Source organism: Molothrus ater, chromosome 5 (assembly GCF_012460135.2).
Source record: "Molothrus ater isolate BHLD 08-10-18 breed brown headed cowbird chromosome 5, BPBGC_Mater_1.1, whole genome shotgun sequence".
Classification (NCBI taxonomy): Eukaryota; Metazoa; Chordata; class Aves; order Passeriformes; family Icteridae; genus Molothrus; species Molothrus ater.
The window spans coordinates 65,074,829-65,093,814 of record NC_050482.2 but is presented as its reverse complement, the minus strand read 5'-3'; the positions used below and the strand labels follow the sequence as shown (position 1 = coordinate 65,093,814).

The following is an 18,986-nucleotide window of genomic DNA, read 5'->3' as shown; positions in this document are numbered from 1 at the left end:
ACTACATAGTCACAGTCAGTATAACTTGATTTACACAGGATGGCTTTATCTATGGCATTCTCAGCAGCTGAATATTTAGTAAAGAGAAAGAACCCATAGATTCTCTTGATTTTTAGCCATGTGTTTCAGCCTGTCTCTGCTAAGATGGGCAGGTGCAAGCATGTCCTACTGTCAGCAGACCTGGCTGCTTGTCCAGGTGGCCCTCTTGGAGCACCAGCCACCAGAGAAAACCCCAGGGGGAGAGCCTTCCATAAAAACTGACTCTGTGTGGCTCTTCAATTACTGTAAGCAACATGAAATTTCATGGTGAAACTTTCTTGACTCCCTGTGAGCTGAAGAAACTGATCAAAAATGATGACAGCAAGCAATATGCCACCTGTTTTAGTCACCTCTTTGTGGCTACTGGCAAAATGCTCAGGAGTTGCTATTTTGAAATTTCTTAGCTGGTAATTCTTTGGGGCTGAGCATTTGGTCCCTTGTAGGTTTAGATGTTTATAGAGTCCCCTGGCGGGTAGTGAATAAGGAATGTGGTAGTACCAAGCTCTTTCTTAGCACTCATCACCAAAAATCTCACAGGACCACATCAAATGTGTATTGATTTAGTTTATTTTACCAGTACATTAAGCTGCAGCAAGGCTGTTTGCTCAGGAACACGCAAGGTTCATGCAGGTTCTACCAGCACTACCTATCCTTCCTCCCAAGCTGTGGCTTGAACAAGCCTACCATTCTTGGCCTTAATACAAAGGGAAATATTAAACTTGACTAGTTAGGAAATGCTTTCAGAAAAATTCCTAGTGGCAGAGTATCTGGTTGCATAACCTTAGAAGCATGTTTTTAACCAGCCACGTTTTTGTTTGGTGGATTCCACAGAGAGAAGCACTGGGCAGTCCTGGAGTTGCGGAGATTGATGCAGTGGTGTGAGCACAGGAGGTTCCTCCTGGAAACGTGACTCTAGAAAGCCTCAAAAAGCCTGGAGGAGCACATGTGACCTTGTGCATGGACTGTGCAGGCTGAGCACTGCCCGTGGCTGAGCACAGAGCAGGGCCAGGTTGTAGAACTGGACTGGTGCTCGCAGCTCTGCTGCCAGCCGCGTTACTGCCCCATGCTGCACACAGGGATTAAGCTCATTTTTTCCACAAGCCCAGTGTCTTGACCTCCCTTTGCCATTACCATTCCACACCTTTTGGAAATCTGTCCAGGACAGTTAAAGGGCAGCTCTTTCAGCATGCAGTTGTTAAATGTATTGCCCTTGAGAGGCACATGCTGTCCTTTTTCAAGACAGCTTAACTCTGAAATTACTTCACTCATTTGAGCTGCGCTCTTGCTGTAACTCAGGTTGTCTGTGTGTCTAATAAAAAGAAAGACTTACCTAATGTCTGTAAATTGCTTTGATATTTAGGCTAAAGGTGCTGACAGAAAAATGCAGGATTAGCAAGAGAGGGCATTTCAAAGGTACTAATAGGAATTGGATAGCTAACTCCCCTTAGTGCCTTGTAAAATGCCTTCTGCAAATAGTAATTCACACAGTACTGTGGATATCCAAGATGTGTGGGAAAAGTAACTGCACTTCCCTATCTTGTTTGGTTTTGGCTGTCCTGTCCTTATGAATACTAGGAAACAATGAAACAAATGCATTTCTTTAAAACAGTAAACCTCAATGAAACTGCCATGGTATAAATCAGGTTATGGTATGCCTTTAGGAGATTGATCAGTAAAGGCAGCACATACTGGAAGCATAATGCCTTAGTTTGATACAGCACCTCATGGGTCTTGAGGGAAATGGATGGGTTCTGAATTTAATTTCATTTTCCACCTGCTCTTGGGTAGTGAGGAGACCCCTTGAAGCCACTTTGTCTTTGCAGTGGTGATTCAGTGAGCAAGCAATATGACCTGAGCTTGGACTGTATCCTGCATTCTTCAGGAGGGAGGATAGGAAAAGGACTTTGGGTCTCCCACCTATCCCCCAGTGCCCGTTAACAGAGGCAGCATCTGTGTGGCTGTATTTCAGAAATGTTCCTCTTTTTTATGAATGTCTCCATGAACAAAGTTAGCGGCTGCAGAGTGGTTCCATATCTGCGCTGTGGATGGCAGCAGGAAATGCTGGGAACTGCCAGGTCTCCCTGCCCTCCAGGGGTGCTGTGCACCAGGGGCAGAGGTGCAGATGGGCACAGAGTGCCACACCTCTGCAACAGGAAGCACAGAGTCAGCTGGTTTGGGTCAGGGAGGGAGTTGGGAAGCTGAAAAATCAAATAATGCCTTGTAGCTCCACAGGCGCGTCTTTCATTGCGTCACAGTGAACATCCCTGTTTGGTAACTGCACAAAACTGAATTCATGTTAGCTAATGGGTTGCTGTTGACTGGCCAGTGATGAGTAGAAAGAAACTGAGTTTTTGGGAGACAGGAACATAAGATTGAACAATTTCTCTTTAGAAAGTACTGAGCTGACAGACACAGGGGCCATACTTGCAAAAATAACAAAGTGATGGTGGAGTGAAACAGGCTTGTCTTCTCACTCTGTCTAAACCTGTAATATTAGTGTGTTCTCCACATGCTGTCAGTCTGCTCTGCCGTGTGGTTATAGGGTGTTGTGGTGGGACTCCTGATGTTGAGGGTAAACTTCTGGTTCTACCTGAGCTCCTGAGCAGCAAACAGCACCTTGCAAAAGATGGTGCTGGGCTTGCTTTGAAGCGGTGGCTGCAAGACTTTCTAGGTGTTCCCTTTATTTTTAGATGTCACCTAATCTGCCTGTAGAGTTTTTTGCAAACCTCCCCTTCCCTTTGGTGGCAAGGGTGCTTACATTACATTCTGCAGGTGCCTCTATCAGCCTCAGTCTATTTTCCTGTCTCATGGCTGTGATAATGCTGTGGTTTGTCATGGAAGCAATTACCTTCTCTTGGTCCAGCACCAAATTTGTCTTTTCCGTTTGCCGGAGATCAAGGTCAGGGTGAGAGGCTGCATTTGTACTGTCCTGCAAATGCTCAGAAATTACAGTACCTCCTCCTGCTTCTGTATGTGCATGGATGTAAATACATACTTGCACTGGTGGGTCAGTATTCTGGAGAATAACATGCATTACCTTCCAGGAAGCATATAATAATAGTTTTTTATGTTTCTGTAAAATTGTGGCTATGTTTATTTACAAAGAGTATATTTTGTACTATGATTGGAGGCTTAGAATATGGAAGAATTTTCCCTTCAGATAGCGTGCAGTTTCAGTCTTAGATTTCTCGTCAGGCATTTTCCTAAGTAAGAACCTAATTGTGACAGTTATGAAACTAATACAACATTCATAAGTTGCTCTTTAACTCTATTTGACTGTACTTGGATGCAAGTTGAACTACTTCAAAGAAGGTAATGGTAACTAGTTTAGCAAAAACAGGAGTACTACGTTACTTGATGGTAAATAGAGTAGTCTTTGGTGATGTGTTTTTCTGCAGCAATGACAAAAGTTACTGATTAATGTCTTTAAAATGGTAGGAAGGGGTTGAGTGCTAAACACTTATCTTGTTCAGATCATGACTGATTTGATAACGTAAGATTAAGTGGTTTTGGCACTTCAGTGGTACTCACGCATGTATCGTGGACTTGCTGTCAGATTTTCACTGACATAAAGCCCTCGGAGTCTCCCCACTTGCATGTCACCTCCCTGTTCCTCCCTTGGCAAATTTCTGAGAAGGCCCTTGGAAATTTCATGGCTCTCTTGAAAAGTAATCCTGCCACCCTAAAAGGTGCTTGGCCCCTCCTCAGCACTGGGCAGCACTGGCCAGTGTTCTGTGTGTGCTCTGGAGCTCCCTGGGCAGCTGGTGCACCACTAGTGCACATCACCAGGCACACACTTCCTTCCTTCCACCCACATCCACCTCCTCTGCCATGGTTTCACACCTCTGTTCCAAAGTTCACGTTGTCCTCTCTCTTTCTCTCCCTCCCCCCCCCCCCACTTTCTTTTAACAGCAGGAAAGAATTTCGTACACACCTCCAGCGAGCCCGGTACCAAATTACACCTCGTCACCACTACATGTCCCAGTGCCTCAAGCCATCAGGATGGAGGAAGACACCGTCAGACTGCCAGCACACCTGCGTGAGTGTCAGCACCAGGCTGCTTAAGCTCTTGCGCTGAGGAGGGGGTGGGGCAGGGTGAGGAGTGACTTCTGGTTTTATGGAAGAGAGCAGGGAAGTCCCTGGCTTTGTACTTTTTTGTTGTTGTTTTAATAAGCTGGTTTGCTTTTCCTGGCTGTTGTTTTTAACTGAAGAAAATTACTCTTAAATACAGCATGCTGAACTCCCCTCCCATCTCCTGCACTCCTTGTCAAGCATTTGGCCTGTTTTTTGTGACAGGCACAAATATGGAGGGTTTATTCTGACGGGAAGTGCTATGTTTCCTTCCACTTTATTGGAATTGCTCAGTTACACTCTGCATCACAAGGTCAGAGTTTCACCAGCTGTGGCAAGTGGAATGCATTTGTGCTGTGGCTGTTTTCAGGTTCTGAGGGATCTCAAATACTTCTGATGCCCAGGCTCTCTAGTGTAGAGCATGATTGCTGCCAGAGGCAGTGGGAAAGGAGGAGGAGTGAGCTTAGCTGTGCACAAAAGGATGCTGCAAAGGAGGAAGGACATATCACTGACATTGGAACAAAAACTGGAGCTGAGGGCAAGATCAGAGCCAGGTACTTCCTTGCTGAGATGATTTAATGTTCGACAAGTAGAAAAGGCCAAGGACTGTTGGCCAGTGAGAGGTGAATTAGGATGGGGACAAGAAGAGTGGAATTTTCCTTTTTGGAGGGGAAGCGGTTTGATGGAAATAAAGATGTTTTAAGTAAACTTTTGTCAGGTGTTACATTCCTGGGGTACTTAAGCAACAATGAACAAGAGGGCCAGGAGCAAACAAAACTTTGTGCTTTGCCCTCTCACAAATGGGTTTGGGACTTTATGGGGGGGAAGAGGGGGAAGTCCATGTTTGTCACAAGACACTGTCATTCCTGTCTTCAGCTGTCTTCCACACACACTCCTTTTCTGGATGCAAACTGTGTTTAAAGCATTTCTCTAGTCCTGTGCTCGCTCCCTTGCTGGCCATGAGTTACTCTGCCCCAAGGTCACTTGTTCCCATGCTGTGTCACATGTCCTGTGTGGCCCAGTTTTCTGTGCTTCCTGGTGGGAATGGGAGCTGCTGCTGCAGCGTTTCTGACTGTGTCTGGTCCCTGCCTGAGCATCCATGAGCTCCCAGGCCTGGCTGCACGTGTGTGTGGCTGCTCAGCTGTTCCCCTCGCCTGGGGAGGGCTTGGCTGCCACACTCACAGCCATTTCTATGCTTTGCCCAAAGTAGGCACAATAAAAACCCAACACAGAAGCAGTTTTTCTCCAGCAGTTCTTTTCCATACTGTTACTCCCCAGATCTTGTGGGTTTTTTCCCAGGTGCTTTCATCCTCAGATCTTGTGGGTTTTTAACTCACTGCAGTACTTGGTGCTGTTTACTCCTGCTGTGGAAACCACTGTCTGTCCACTGCACAGCCAGGGTCACAGGTGGGTTTCCAGTTATTATTGTCCTACCCACTGTGTCTGGCAGATGCCTAAGGCAGGGAGGCAGAGACTCCTGATGCTGACAGTGGTGGTACATGCTGTACCTGCTTCCTTCCCATCCAGCCAGCATGCTGCATAGTGTTGAATTTATGAAGCTTCCTCTCAGTGAAGACTTCTTTCACAGTATTTTTAGAATGTGATCCAACCTTTCACCTTGACTCTTGTTTTGGTTTTTCTGTTCTTTTGGTTGGCACATTTTTAAACTTGCAAGGCTTCTTTCCCTTTAGTATTTCCACACCAGTCTGACTTGTTGCAGTGTAAAAGCACAGATGATTAATCATGAAATATCTGTGAAATAGCCTTCCATAAAGTTAGTGTCTGAGGTCATAAACAACATGAACACATTTACATAGCCTTACTAATTGTAGTCAATGGCAGTGTAGTATTTTGTAGCTCAGTGTGCAGTCAGTATTGACACAAAACATTGTTATCAATCAACAGACCACCCAAACACTGTTAAAACCACTCTATAGGCACCTAGCTTCATAGCTAGGCCAGGAGCAGCCATTGTGAATTTCTAAAACAATCTCTGGTGTATCTTTTGTTACAAAACTTCATGCAGTAACTGCTGTGTTTAGGTCCAGTAACTGAGCTACAGCATGTGCAGAAAGATTTCTGCTCTTCGTGTAAAAAACTTAAGTGATGAGGAGGATATAAGGTCTCTAGATGTTCTTTTAATGCTTAATTATCTCCTTATTTGCCTTTTTTTTAAGTGTCCTATTTATAGTTTGAATTAGTCAGCTTCAGTTTCCAACTATTAGATCTCATTATCGCCTTTCCTGCTAAATATTGTCAAAAGACTCCTCCTAATATAGGTGCTTTTAAATTGTCACTTCTTAACCTTTTCTTGACTAAATTGTAGAAGAGGGAGAGGTTCTTAAGGCTATCAGTCTTCCTGTTAAGCTTTCAGATTTCAAATTCTGTTTATGTCACCTCTGTGAACCGACTGCCACTTCAGACATCCTTCTTAAACTGAAGACAACAGAAGTGAAGATGATATTCCAGTAGTCTTGCTAATACTGTGTATAGAAATAACTCAGCTCCTTTAGGATTTCGTGGCATGAGGTTTTAAGAGGTATTAATATAGGGTTTCTCAGTTCCTGCATGGAGTCCTCTCATTTATTTTTTTATTTGTTTATTTTTAGAGATGTGTCTGAGAAGCAGCTTTGATCTTAAACCCACCTGCTCAGAAGTCAGGCAAAGTAACTAATTTCTGGTTCAGGCTGTGTGTAAAGGTTGGGTTTAGATTTACCAAGTCCAAGGATTTTCTAGGTCTGAGTTTTTGTTATGTTCCATCCCTACAGTTGTTTTTTTTTTTTTGTTTATGTGGAACATAATAACTTCTTTCAGGCCTCCCTCATTGCAGTAGAACAGGGAGATGTGGTAAATTCCTCCAGAGCCAATAGGTTGTCAGGCCTGCACTCCTTCTGTTTCCAGGACATTCTGATGGTGTTCAGCAACACCAGGGCAGGGTTCAGTCCCACCCCACACATCTTCATCTACTGTGCCATAGGTGCAGGTGACCCAAAGAGAGACCTAGAGACAAATGTTTCACATGGAACATGTAGAGCACTCTCTGGATTCAGGCAGTTTTATGCCTTCTGATAAGAAATGTCGCTGTTTCTAATGTTCCAGATCACTCTGAAAGCACCAAGCAAAAGCAGTAGAACAATAAGTAAAGCAGTTTCCTTTGGTGTGATAAATTACTTCTCACTGCTTAGTGAGCAAATGAGCCTCAGGTAGGCTGTGCTGATTTCATCCAGAGACTGGAAAAAGAAGTGCAGTTTGGAAGGGTGGAATGTGGACCTCTCTTTGCTACAAGCATCCTTCTCTTGAGTCAACAGAGCTAAAATTATATAGACAAGCACCTTTTTCTGGGAGTGATGTGAAGGCCCTTTCCCCTTCTCACAGAACCTTTCATATTCTAAGTAGCTGCTTTCTCCCCAGCTAGCCTATTGTATAGAAATGCAGTGTAATCAGTCTTAACTTTAAATCTCTGGGATAGTAAGAATCATTTCTGGATAAAACACCTTTCTTTGGTGCTGCACTTCTCTGTAAGGGACTTTTGACCCATACTTTTAAACCTACTTGTCTGCCTGACATCCACCAGGAACAGATATTGGGGGCATTGTCAACAAAATACCGGTGGGGAGCTGGGGAATATCCTTTCCTACACTTCAGGTATGTAGTCAGAAAACAGATGCTCTTTGTCCCTGGTGTGTCTGCCATGCAGACATACATGATCTCTTTGCAGCATACATGATCTCCACTAGCCTACACTAATGTCAGATAGAAGGAGTGTTTGGAAATTTTTTTGGTATTTTTTACAGGGAATTGAAGAGAAGCAAGTTCAGCTCTCGCACAAGGTGCTGCCCTTGGTGCCTTCTGGGACCTTGGACACCTTGTTCATAATTGAAAATGAAAAAAACCCCATGAGTGCAAAGACTCTTAAATGTTTTGAAAAATAATACAGAAACTGTATTATTTCTGTATAATTCTGTTCTGAAACTGCCCAGGTATTGTGATAATGAAAAATGTAGAAATAGGTGGAAGTCCTCTGGAACTATTTACATACCCCTTATTTTTGGGGAAACACTCCATTTTGCCACAGAGAGGGTTATTGGGGTTTTGTGGTGGGAGTCTGTGTTTTTTTTTTAATTTCATTTTATTCTTTGTCTCATCTGGTAAAATGTTAATAGCTACTTACTTTATGCTATGGCCAATACCTTGTAATAAACAGCTCTTGGAACAGGATAGAGGATACAGCATGTAAGAGATGGATACAAGAACCCTTTTCTGTGTCTATTAATAGGCTCTGAATTATGGAGAAAACAGCTTTTTTTCCTTTTTTGTAATACACAAGATTAAAATAAGGTGGTTTGCCTGCTGAAACAGCAACTGTAAATGTGTGCTACAGGCTTCATGGTTTTCTTTTTTTTCCTTCAATATAAAACTTCTTCAGAAAGAGAGACAGAAGAAATCCCAGTGCTGAGAAAGGATTTGTTGCATGCTTTGGTCCTGTGCAACATCATTCCCCCTTGCATGCTTATGTTGATTTGTACAGTTTGATTTTTATCTCTGAAGGGCATCTTCTCTTGGGAACATGTGTGTGTTTGTTTAGGAAGAGTGATCTCATGGGCAAAGATTTCAGAGTTTTCTCTTGATACAAACATAAAAACAAGTTCATTTGTTCCTCTGAACTAATTACTCTTCTCTCCTTAGTGTTGGCATCCTTCACATGCCTGCAGCCCATTGTCATAGTAAGACACTGCATATACTTTTCTGTGCACACAAAGCAATTCTTCTTGGCAACAACTAATTTTTCTTGCTGTTGCCTTTTTTCTGAACCCCCAACAGTCTGCACTGATGTTCAGAGTGCAGTGATACACTTGAGATGTCACAGTACATGCATCTCCTCATAGGGGAGAATTGTACTTTGGGACTGCAGCGTTGTCTTGACTCCACTCACGTTTGGGGTGTAGTGGTGGTAGGGAAAGCTAAAGAACTGTTTGTAAAATCACCTGAGTGCTTTTTGTTTCCACTGTAGGCTTGGGTTCTGGTCTTTGGTTTTCCAGTGTGTGATAAGTTCCAGGTCACAGCTGGTTTGGATAAACTTCATAGAATGCAGGCCTGGTCACATACAGCCAGTGAGATCAATTTTTTATTTTAGTATCTCTCTGTCCCATGTTATTATGATCTGTTCTACTTCCCTCATTAAGAACAGAAAGGAAATTTGTTTAGTTTTCTGCAAAGATTATATTAAAGGCCTTTAAGTTTTTAGTGAGTGTTTCATAGGAATCTTTCTGCATGGCTATTTGTATTGTTATTGGATACTCTGATTTGGTGGGAACTAGTCCAGTGCTTCTGTATTGGTTTGGTAACTTTGTGACCTTAGCTGTACCAAATAGTGCAATAAAGTTCTGTGTGGGCATGAGTAGCAGGGTAGGACAGGTAGTTGGGCAGTTTCTTTAAACTAAGGCATTTATTAGACCTGAAGGCAGTTTGTTGCCAGTTTCTTTCTGCTGATCATGCATTGTTGCTCATATGTATCATATGTATCATTTGTGTTTTAAGGGCACTAGTTTTCTTTTTTTTTTTCTTATTAAAGGAATGCAGGAAACAATTAAGAGAAGGTGGAGGAAACAACAACACTCAGGATTGCCAGGGATTCATTTTTTTTCTGTATAGTGTCTATTAATTATGCTACTCCTTTTATTAATCCTTTGGCACCTGTTAATTATTCTACAATTTTGGCTAGCAGCTGGAAAGCCACTTTGAAGCATTAAGCATATTGTTGTTTAGTTACTAGAATATTCAATGCACTGAACTGAAAGTATGCAGTGAGATGGGAAAAAAAGCCCTTTACCCTAAGCCACATTTAGAGCAGCAAGCAATGAAAATATTTGCTTTGGAAGGATCTTTGTGGAACAAAACTGACTGACGCACATACAGGGAAAATAAAATAAAAGCTTCATATGACAAAGGGACTGGGAGAGGTGGCCAGAATGTCAAATTAGTGGCTGAGACTAATCCTGGTCCTGCTGAAATGAGTGGTTAAATTCCCACTGATTTTCGTGGGACCTGGGCTGGCCTCTTTCTCAAATTATTGGCTTCTCCTGGACCTCTCTTTGCTCTTCTCTAACATTATGGCCACTTAAGCCTTGTTCTTTCCTCTTACTGCCCTTGCCTTTTCTCCTAATCTGCTTTTCACCTTACATGTATCCAATGCCAACCCATGACAAAAAAAGAGAAAAAATTAAGCCTGGCAATGGCACTGCTTGCTAACACCTAATTGCAGTATTTAATCTTGATGTTACATCTTTGTCTTCTACCACGGGCTCTTCTTGCACATTTTATTGTGAGCTATTCAGAGAGGGTCCATCCAGCAGTGCCTCCTGGTCTTTCAGTTTCTAACTGTTAATAATCTACTGGCAGGCTGAGTGGAGTGTGGAAATCCCAGCCAGCCATCCTGTCAGCCTCAGAACCCCTTACCCCAGCAAAGCTCCTTCAGCACTCTGAGCTGTGCCCAGTTGCTGGGCAAACAGGAGGCAGAGCATGAGCTGGGGAGGTACTGATCACGCCTCTAGCCTAAGGCAGGCTGTTCCACAGGCACCCTGTGGCTGCTCACCTGAATTGAACTCATCTGCTCCACCCTGCATCCCAGGGGTTTCTTACTGTCAATCACTGGCCAGCCTCAAAGAGATCATCCAAACTTGGATGGGTGGGAAGCCCAGTCTGAGTCACTCTTGTGCCATGGCTGGGGAGGACATTGAGATTTTGAGTGCATCCAGAGGGGCAGCGAGGCTGGAGAGGGACTGGGAACACACACCCTGTGAGGAATGGCTGAGGGAGCTGGGGGTGTTTAGCCTGGAGAAAAGGAGACTCAGGAGTGACCTTATCACTCTCCACAACTCCCTGAAAGGTGGCTGTAGGCAGCTGGGGGTTGGTCTCTTTCTCCAGGCAGCACTGACAGAACATTGGACACAGTCTCAAGCTGCATCAAGGGAAATGCAGCTTGGATATTAGGAAAAAGTTTTTATACAAAGAGTGATAAAGTTCTGGAATGGTCTGCCCAGGGGGGTGGTGGAGTCACCATCCCTGGGTGTGTTTAAAAACAGACTGGATGTGGCACTGGGTGCCAGGGTTTAGTTGAGGTGTCAGGGATGGGTTGGACTTGATGATCTTGAAGGTCTCCTCCAGCCCGGTCACTCTGTGAACATAAATGCTAATGTTTTATGTGGACTGTGTTGCACTGGGAAGAGTGAAACACCATTCCTGATTCCACTGGGAAAACTGTGGCCTTTGGATCATGAAGATCCTGCTTTGCATTTTTCTGGCATGGTCTTTGTTCATCACCTGTAGGAAATTAACCCCCTTGTCACTGGGTTTGCACTGGGGTGACACAGGGCCCTTTCACTTGTAACTTTTGCAAACAGCCCAAATCTATTCATTAAATAAATCTATTTACTAATAGATAGCCTAAATCTATTCACTCTGTACTGCTGCCTGGTGGCTATGGCAGAAGCATCCAGGTTAAGTGTGAAAAAACTTGTAAAGGAAGCTCACTTGCTGTGAGCTGCTTTCTGCTCCTTGAGAGATTCTAGAATCAAGTGGTTTATTTTTCCCAACGTGCCTGGTTGTTGCCCAGAGTTAACAGCAGTTTCCTGCTCTGACCATTCCCAGTGGAAGCATGGGGAGGAGTAAGAGCCTTCCTGCCTCAGTGGGAGCTTGCAAAGCAGTCCTAATGTGGGAGGTCAAAGAGACCTGTGCTTCAGGATCTGGAAAGCTGGCAGTGTGGGTGGGAGTCCCAGTGGTGCTGAGCCAGTCTGTTACCCTTTTGGAGAGCTTCACTGTAGGGTTTTAAATCTCCAAAATACACATTCACCTCTATTCAGAGGGGAAAGGAAGCCATGTCACTTTAATATGGGATTCAAGCTTGATCCCTTGTGGAATTCCCCTGGAAAGTGTGGAGAGGAATAAGAAGCAGAAGCAGCAGGACATTTATGGTATTGCTGGGTTTGAAGCATTTTTAGCTTTGTCTTAAAGGGACATTGTCACGATCAGTGTACCTAAAATTAGCTTGCTTTTCTCTTTCCATCCCAAATGTCGTTTGATTTTTCATTTGTATTATGTTATAAGTGCTTCCAGGCTCTTTTTAAAAAATTATTTTTGTAAGAAATAAAATGAATGCAAAGAATGCAGCATTCATAAACAGCCATACAAGTAGAGAAAACACAGAAGAGAAACTGCGTGTAAGCCATGACTAACAACTCCACAATAAGAAACCATTGTGTGGTGAGAGCCTTGCAGCAAAACACAAGTGTGGTAAAAAGCCCTGCAGAAACAGCATAGCATCATGATCTTTTAACAGAGATGAGCTGCTGCTGCCTCTTGGGAGAGAACAGCTCTGTCCAGCACTGAGAGGGACATGCAGTGTCTAAGGAGAAAGCTGCTGTAGCTTTGAGGTCCCAGGAATTAATGTGATAGGTCATGTGTATACACACAGAGAAAGAAAAGAATTATTTGATGCCCTTTATGAGAAGCTGGATTTCTTTCTGCTGTACTTTTATGTCTTTCCTCTCTGGTGCTGGCACTCCTTCAGGTGCTTAACAAATACAGCTTGGTAAAATATCCATTAAATGGGGTTTTATGCCATTTTTAGAACTCCTCGTTTTACTGCTGGAGCAGAAGGGCTAAATGATTCTTGAGTTTGTTGGAGACAGTTTTGGTAAAATGATTCCATCCAGATTTGGAGGCCCAGTCCCAACACCTCAGCTAAGAGCCTCTTTGCAGTACCATTCTCCAGAGGTTCTTGGGAGGGTGGAGCTCTTAATGCATCAGGCATTCCAGCCTTGTGGAATGCTTGTGCACTTTTATGGGATGAATACATTTGAATGTGCTCACTTCTCATGTAAAATGTTTTGTGCAGGACTAGCATGGTCCTATTAATGTAGCAGTGATCCTTGTTCAAGAAGTTATGAGTTAGTTATAGATTTAATAGGCATATGGTTGGTGATGTTGGGAGTTAATAAACAATCACCACTGATTGGCTTTTGAGAGTCAGAGCATTAGGAAACTTGCTTAAGTCCAAATCTTTCCTCATGAGTTTTTATGCATGGAAGTCATACCCCAGGAATAGCCTGAAGCACCCTACTTTATTTACTCCATCTGCCTGTCTGGTTTTGATCTCCCTATGCTTTTGTATCCCACTGAAAAAAAAGTGTCTGCTCTGCACTTGGCAGCATGGTCAGGTAGCTCTGTGGCAATTATACAGACCAGAAAATGAAAATGTTAAATTATACCATGACAAGTAAAAATTAAATTAACGTCTCCAATCATTAACCAAAATGTTCTTTCTGCTTCTGGAGCCCACAGGCACAGTATGGGCTGTTCTGTAGGCAATGGAGAGGAAGGATAAAGGAAAATTCTTGGTTATGGGGGTTGCTTTGGAGACAGTGGAAGTTTTCCTATCTGAGAGTTTACTGTGGGGCTCTTTGTAGCTGCAGATTCACTATCCCAAGTCCAGAGCTGTTTGTAGCCCTGGATCCCATGGGCTATGAGAACCTGAACCTGCCCTGCAGGAAAGCATTGTTCTCCCCATGTCCTGCATGGCCTCTGCCCTGACCTGGTGCTGTGAGGTGCAGGAGGGTGTGCTACCCCTGTATGGGCTTTTTCCATCCCCTCTCTGAGGAAGAGTGGTAGTTTCACTGAATTTTGGACTCTGCACCACTCCTGCCCTGAGGGTGCAGGGGGAACATATGAACTGAGCCATAGAAGTTCAGTCAGAGGGGCTGGAAACTTTAGAAACACACTGATTTCAGAAGTGGATCCTGTAGCACTGGTAATGAATTTGCACTGTCTCAGCATCCTGATAAAAAGGGTTATTTTCATACTATGTTCTCAGCATTCTCCCTCTTCAAGTTCTCTAGGAGCATTTTTTCTTCATGTTTCCCTCAAGTGTCTTAAAGCTTCTTGTTTGCAGAATAAACATCCCAAATGGGCTGTGAGCTGGTTAGAGCACTGACATTTTATTTTAAAATGCCCACCAGCAGCAAAAAAAACCCCACAGAATATTTTTGAAGGGAAATTTCCTTTTTGGGTTTTTGTATCCCTGAAAGAATTTCCGATGCAGGCAGATAGTAATTCCCAGCTACGTACTTCCTGATAAGGAAACAGCTCCAATAAATGCAGCTATAAATAGCTTCCTTTTTATTTTTAAAAAATGTAGGGAGATCTGTTTAGCTTTTATTTCAAACTACTGAAAGAAAGGGACAGTGTACAATAAAAGTCTTAGGTTTGGCACCCATTTGCTTTCCAGATCAGTAAAGTTTTTAAGCTGCATTTATAGATTTAATTTTGTAAAGTTTAGATGTCTGTTTATTTCTGTTCATCCTTCTCACAACACTGAAAAAAGAAAACCACCTTTCTATATGGTAAACATAAATTGCATTTTGCCTCCCTCGTGAAGGGAAAGTATTACCTGCTTTGTGCAGAATTCTTTATGCTTTTGCTTTGTGCCTATGTTTCAGAGCTTCTCTATGTATAGTTTGTTACGGTGCTTTGTCATCTCAGAATAAGTAGTGTGATCTTCAACTGCATTTCTTTCACATTTGCTGTGGATCTGCTGTAGCAAATGCATGGTTAGACTGAAATTCCTTTTTTCTAAAAGTAACTTGCTGAGACAATTCTGTGCAGTTAGTTTATAAACCTTCTGAATTTTCTGCATTATCTTCCCCCTTTTTACAGTTGTTTCATGTAGTTTTAATTTCATGCCTTTCACTTTGGACTTCTGGTAAAATTTTCCCTTGCCAGTCCTGCTTCTTTTTGTTCTTTAAAAAGCAAAGACCAAACATGCAGTACCTTCAGAGAAACAAATAATTATTTACCCCCACAAAAATTTATAGAGATGAATAAATTTACTGTAAGAGCTAATGTGAAAATGTCTTTGCAGGTTAGATTTCAAGCTAACCATAGCAGTCATTCTGATTAGAGCTGAAAATACATACATGTCCACTGCCTTGAGAGTTGTATAGAGGATGAGTGCTTTGTAAATCATCCTGAGCAGCACTTGGACCTTAGTCAGTCCCTGGTTTCTGTGCTGCAGCAGGGAAGGGTGTGTGCAGGCTGGCATGTCCTGTGATGGATGGGGGTCTCCAGCAAAATCCTGAGGCACAGCTGAGGATGGGCATTGTCACTGGGGGTGTTGGCAGCTGAGTTATCCCCTTTCCCACTTGTTCCTGTGCTGAGCATTCCCTGATTTTCCCAGGGGTGGTGAGGTGGATGTGCTGGGCTGGATGTACAGCACTGCTTGAACCATGGCCAAAGCCCCTGCAAGGCCACGCTGCCACGTCCTCAGAGAGCTGGGGATCAACGCAACAGAGACGAGGTGGAATAATCCCCCTTTTTCTCCTCCCTCTTTCTCCTTCCAGCCATTTCACAGGATCTTGTGACTTGTGGCCAAACCCTGCCCGTGAGTGAGGGCACTCAGCTGCCCTGGGCTTCTCCTCTTGGCCGCTGGCTCATGGCTGGCCCGGAGCCGAGCAGATTGCACAAGGGTGCAGCTGGTGGCAGATTCATTCCCCCGCGCCCTCTTGCTCCTTGCTGGCTGCAGTGACATGGCAGGGCTCAGCACGTGCCCCTCCACAGCCCCTGAGCACTTTGCTTTACACTGTGCTCCTCTGTAGGCTCCCAGAGGGGTTTTACCTCCTGTCTCCTGTGCTCCTCTCTTGGCTGCAGCAGCAAGGTTGATCTGCGTGTGCAGGCCTTGCCACACCTCCTCAACAGGCCCGTGGAACATGCACAATTAATACGGCATTAATTAATTATGGGGAGAACTCGCTGCTGGCACAAGAACCAAGGCTTGCAGCTTATAAAGTGAATCCTTTGATGCTGAGCTTTAAAGAACGTTTCTATCAACTCAAGCCAGCAGAGAGATTCTGTGATATTTATACCCTCCCTCTGTGCAGGCTCCAGAGCGCAGGGTTTGGCCACCCTGGACACCAGCAACAGAAGTGGTGGTGCTAAAGGAGGAGGGTTCAGAAAGCATAACCAGGGCTTGACCCTCAGGAACAAAATTGCACAAGTCCTGGGTGAAAATGTTGGGGTTGAGCCAGCTCAATAGGTGTGAAAAGTGACCTACTGGACTTGATGAAATGAACAGGAGTTGTCTCACTGTTTCCAGCAATTCCCACAGTTTTATCTAGAACGTGTGTGTGAGTAAATTTGTAAGCTTGTGCTGTGCTTCTACTTGCTTGGCCAGTGTTTGGGGGAAGAGATGAAAGAATGACTGTGCCTGTTTGGTTTGTGCAATACTGAGAATTTCTCCCTTTGGACTTCCTCCTTCTCAGTAGTGCAGAAGGAAGTAGCCCCAGTTCCTGCTGGTCCACAAACCAGTTACTCATTTCAGTTCTGCCACTTGAGTGGGTCCTTGTGTATTTCCTACTAGGGGAAATCTCCCTTTATGTGTATAAGTTCCTCCTTCCTACTCTCTCTTTTGTTCTGATTTCTTCCAAGCAACCTGTCTCCTTCAATTTTTAACTTCTTTGCTGGCTTTCGCTTCCTCTCCATGATTCAGTGAAGGCGTTTTGTCAGAAAAACCCTCTGTACAAAATACTTCTTTGTTCCCTTTTTTTTTTTTTGTTGTTTTTCTGTGTTGTACTTCTTTGTATCTTGCTTCCCTGGAAAGTTCCTTAGTAGTCTTACTACCTCTGGGCTTTTAGCTTCATTACTCTGGGTAGTCATTACTGTGTTGCACGGTGTGTAATTGTTCAAAGCACCTTGTTCTTTTTATTAGAGGTTTGGTTTCTTTTACTGCTCTTTAAATACTAATAGGCAGTGGTGACAAATGTTGTTATTAAATACATGGGCTTGTTTCATCACTGCTGTACAGCTTGCTTGGTGGTTTTTTGCTTGTTGAAAGTGAGCATAACCAACTCACAGGAGTCATTCTCTACTTCCACTTTATGTTCTCAGGGATGCAGTGTGTGGTGCGGAGTAGTGGTGAACTGGTCACATGCAGTAGGTTTAGTGCAGGATTTGAAGCCTTGGAGCTCAGCAAAATAGAAACAAGGGATGGTACTTAATGTCTGTAAGAGCTAAAACATTATAGATCTTCAATTTTCACACCCTCTCTCAGTTTTAAAATCATGCAGAATGAAAAACAGGCAGAGGAACTGGGAGTGACAGCAGAGGTAACAGTGACAGTGAGCTGAGCTGTGTTTGTGATGGGCAGACCTGGAGCAGCTGGGCTGTTAAAGGAGTCAGTATTTGCTGCTGGCCTCCTGCCACACCATTATCAGTGTGTGCAATAGCAATGGCTGAATCTCACAAGGTTTGGCGCTGATTCAGTTCAACAGAACACCCAGAAGTAAATCCAGATGTCTTTTAAATTGGTTGGATCTGTAGTGTTATGGTGAGTTCTGCATAATTATAATTTTCTTGTGAGAGTTCTGGGAGAATATACCTAGTCCCAAATAACCCTCAGAGCACAGCTTCTCACGCATGGCCTTTCTGGTACTCCACATTTGCACTGAGAACATGTGCACACAAAACCTCCACTGGAACTCAGACAAGAGTTAACAATCAAAATTTATTTTAAAGCTGAGAAATTCTGATTTTTTTTTTTTTAGTCTGACACATGTATCTCCATGTGCATGTACATATTTAGATCTGTGGAAAGAAGGCTTGCTCAAATACTTAGGTTTTATGCAGAGAGACTGTAACTTTTCCTTTTCCTTTTGAAACTAATTAACACCTAGAATGCATTACAACCATTTCTTTTAGGCAGAGTTGTAAAATTACTGCCTATGATGAAACAAAAAATGGGTGCAGAAGATGATAGAAGGTGTCTTTTGTGTCACAGGAGTTTCTAAGCAGGCTCAGAATTGCTGCCCTCCCCACATCTCAGCAGCAACCAGCAGACACAAGAGGGTTAGGCTGTGTTTGAGTCCAGAGGCTTAGGTTTGAAGGGGTCTTTCAGTCTGTTTTTACTGGTTCAAGTGTACAGAGTCAGCAGTATATGTGTGAAATCTCCAAGTTGGCTTAAAATTGTAGATGGGGCTCAGTCAGCTGTTTTTAATGCTTTCTTACTGTGTGCGCTCCATAGGCCACTTCCTGAGGAGCACTAATATGAAGTCTAATGCACAAATAGTCTTGGCACAAGTTTGGAAGCTGAAATAATCAGAGTATTCTAACCTATTGTGAATAAAGGTAGCTTACACTGATAATTTTGTCTTGAAATGACTTGACCCCACTCTGAAGCATTTTCACTGCACAGTTTTATAAGTCCATATAACATCTACAACAGAAAGGCTGTAAAATTATCATTTGCTTTACAAAACATGTCTCTTGGTCAGCTATAAATTACATGTATGCTTTAAATAATTTGAGCATCATGACAGTTTCATTCAATAGATCCTGACAGTGGTCAAGAAGAGCAGGGACATTTTCAGTAGGAATAAAATGCCCTGCATGTCATTACAACTTGAAGTTATGGTCATCTACTAAATTAACTGTTCAGTTAATTTCATTCAGAATTGGGATGAAAGTAAACTATCCTTATTTTGATAATTTTTCTCAGTTTTTCATATGGGACCACACTACAAGGAAATCTCATTCAGAAGGGTGTTGTGGTTGTTCAGCAGAAAACAATTATTGATGTGAGTAGGTCATGACATTTTCATGTGGTTTTACAGTAATACCTGTGAATGTCCCTTGACTGTAGATTAAGCAAAGATTTGTCAAAATCTTGGTCAAAAATTTGTCAAAAATCAGTCACCAGACTCCAATATGTATAGCAACTGTGCATAGATTCCGCAATTTTTCCACAATTGAAGTTCTGACAGAAGCTTGTTAAAGCTCATGAATTCTTTGGGAGGTATCTTAATGCTCTGTATTTATTCAAACTCTGACCC

General features: G+C 43.2%; 1 protein-coding gene across 2 annotated transcripts in view; it reads left to right on the top strand.

Moving 5' to 3' along the window:
- The window catches only part of ETV6 (ETS variant transcription factor 6), a 123,661-nt gene that overhangs the window by 38,787 nt on the left and 65,888 nt on the right, over window positions 1-18,986 (top strand). The window contains exon 2 of one of the 2 annotated variants that reach the window (XM_036401413.2): window positions 3,955-4,078. In XM_036401413.2, the coding sequence (XP_036257306.1) occupies window positions 3,955-4,078 (124 nt within the window). Of the gene's footprint in view, window positions 1-3,951; window positions 4,079-18,986 lie in introns of both variants that reach the window. The other variant, XM_036401412.2, reaches the window with a different exon arrangement.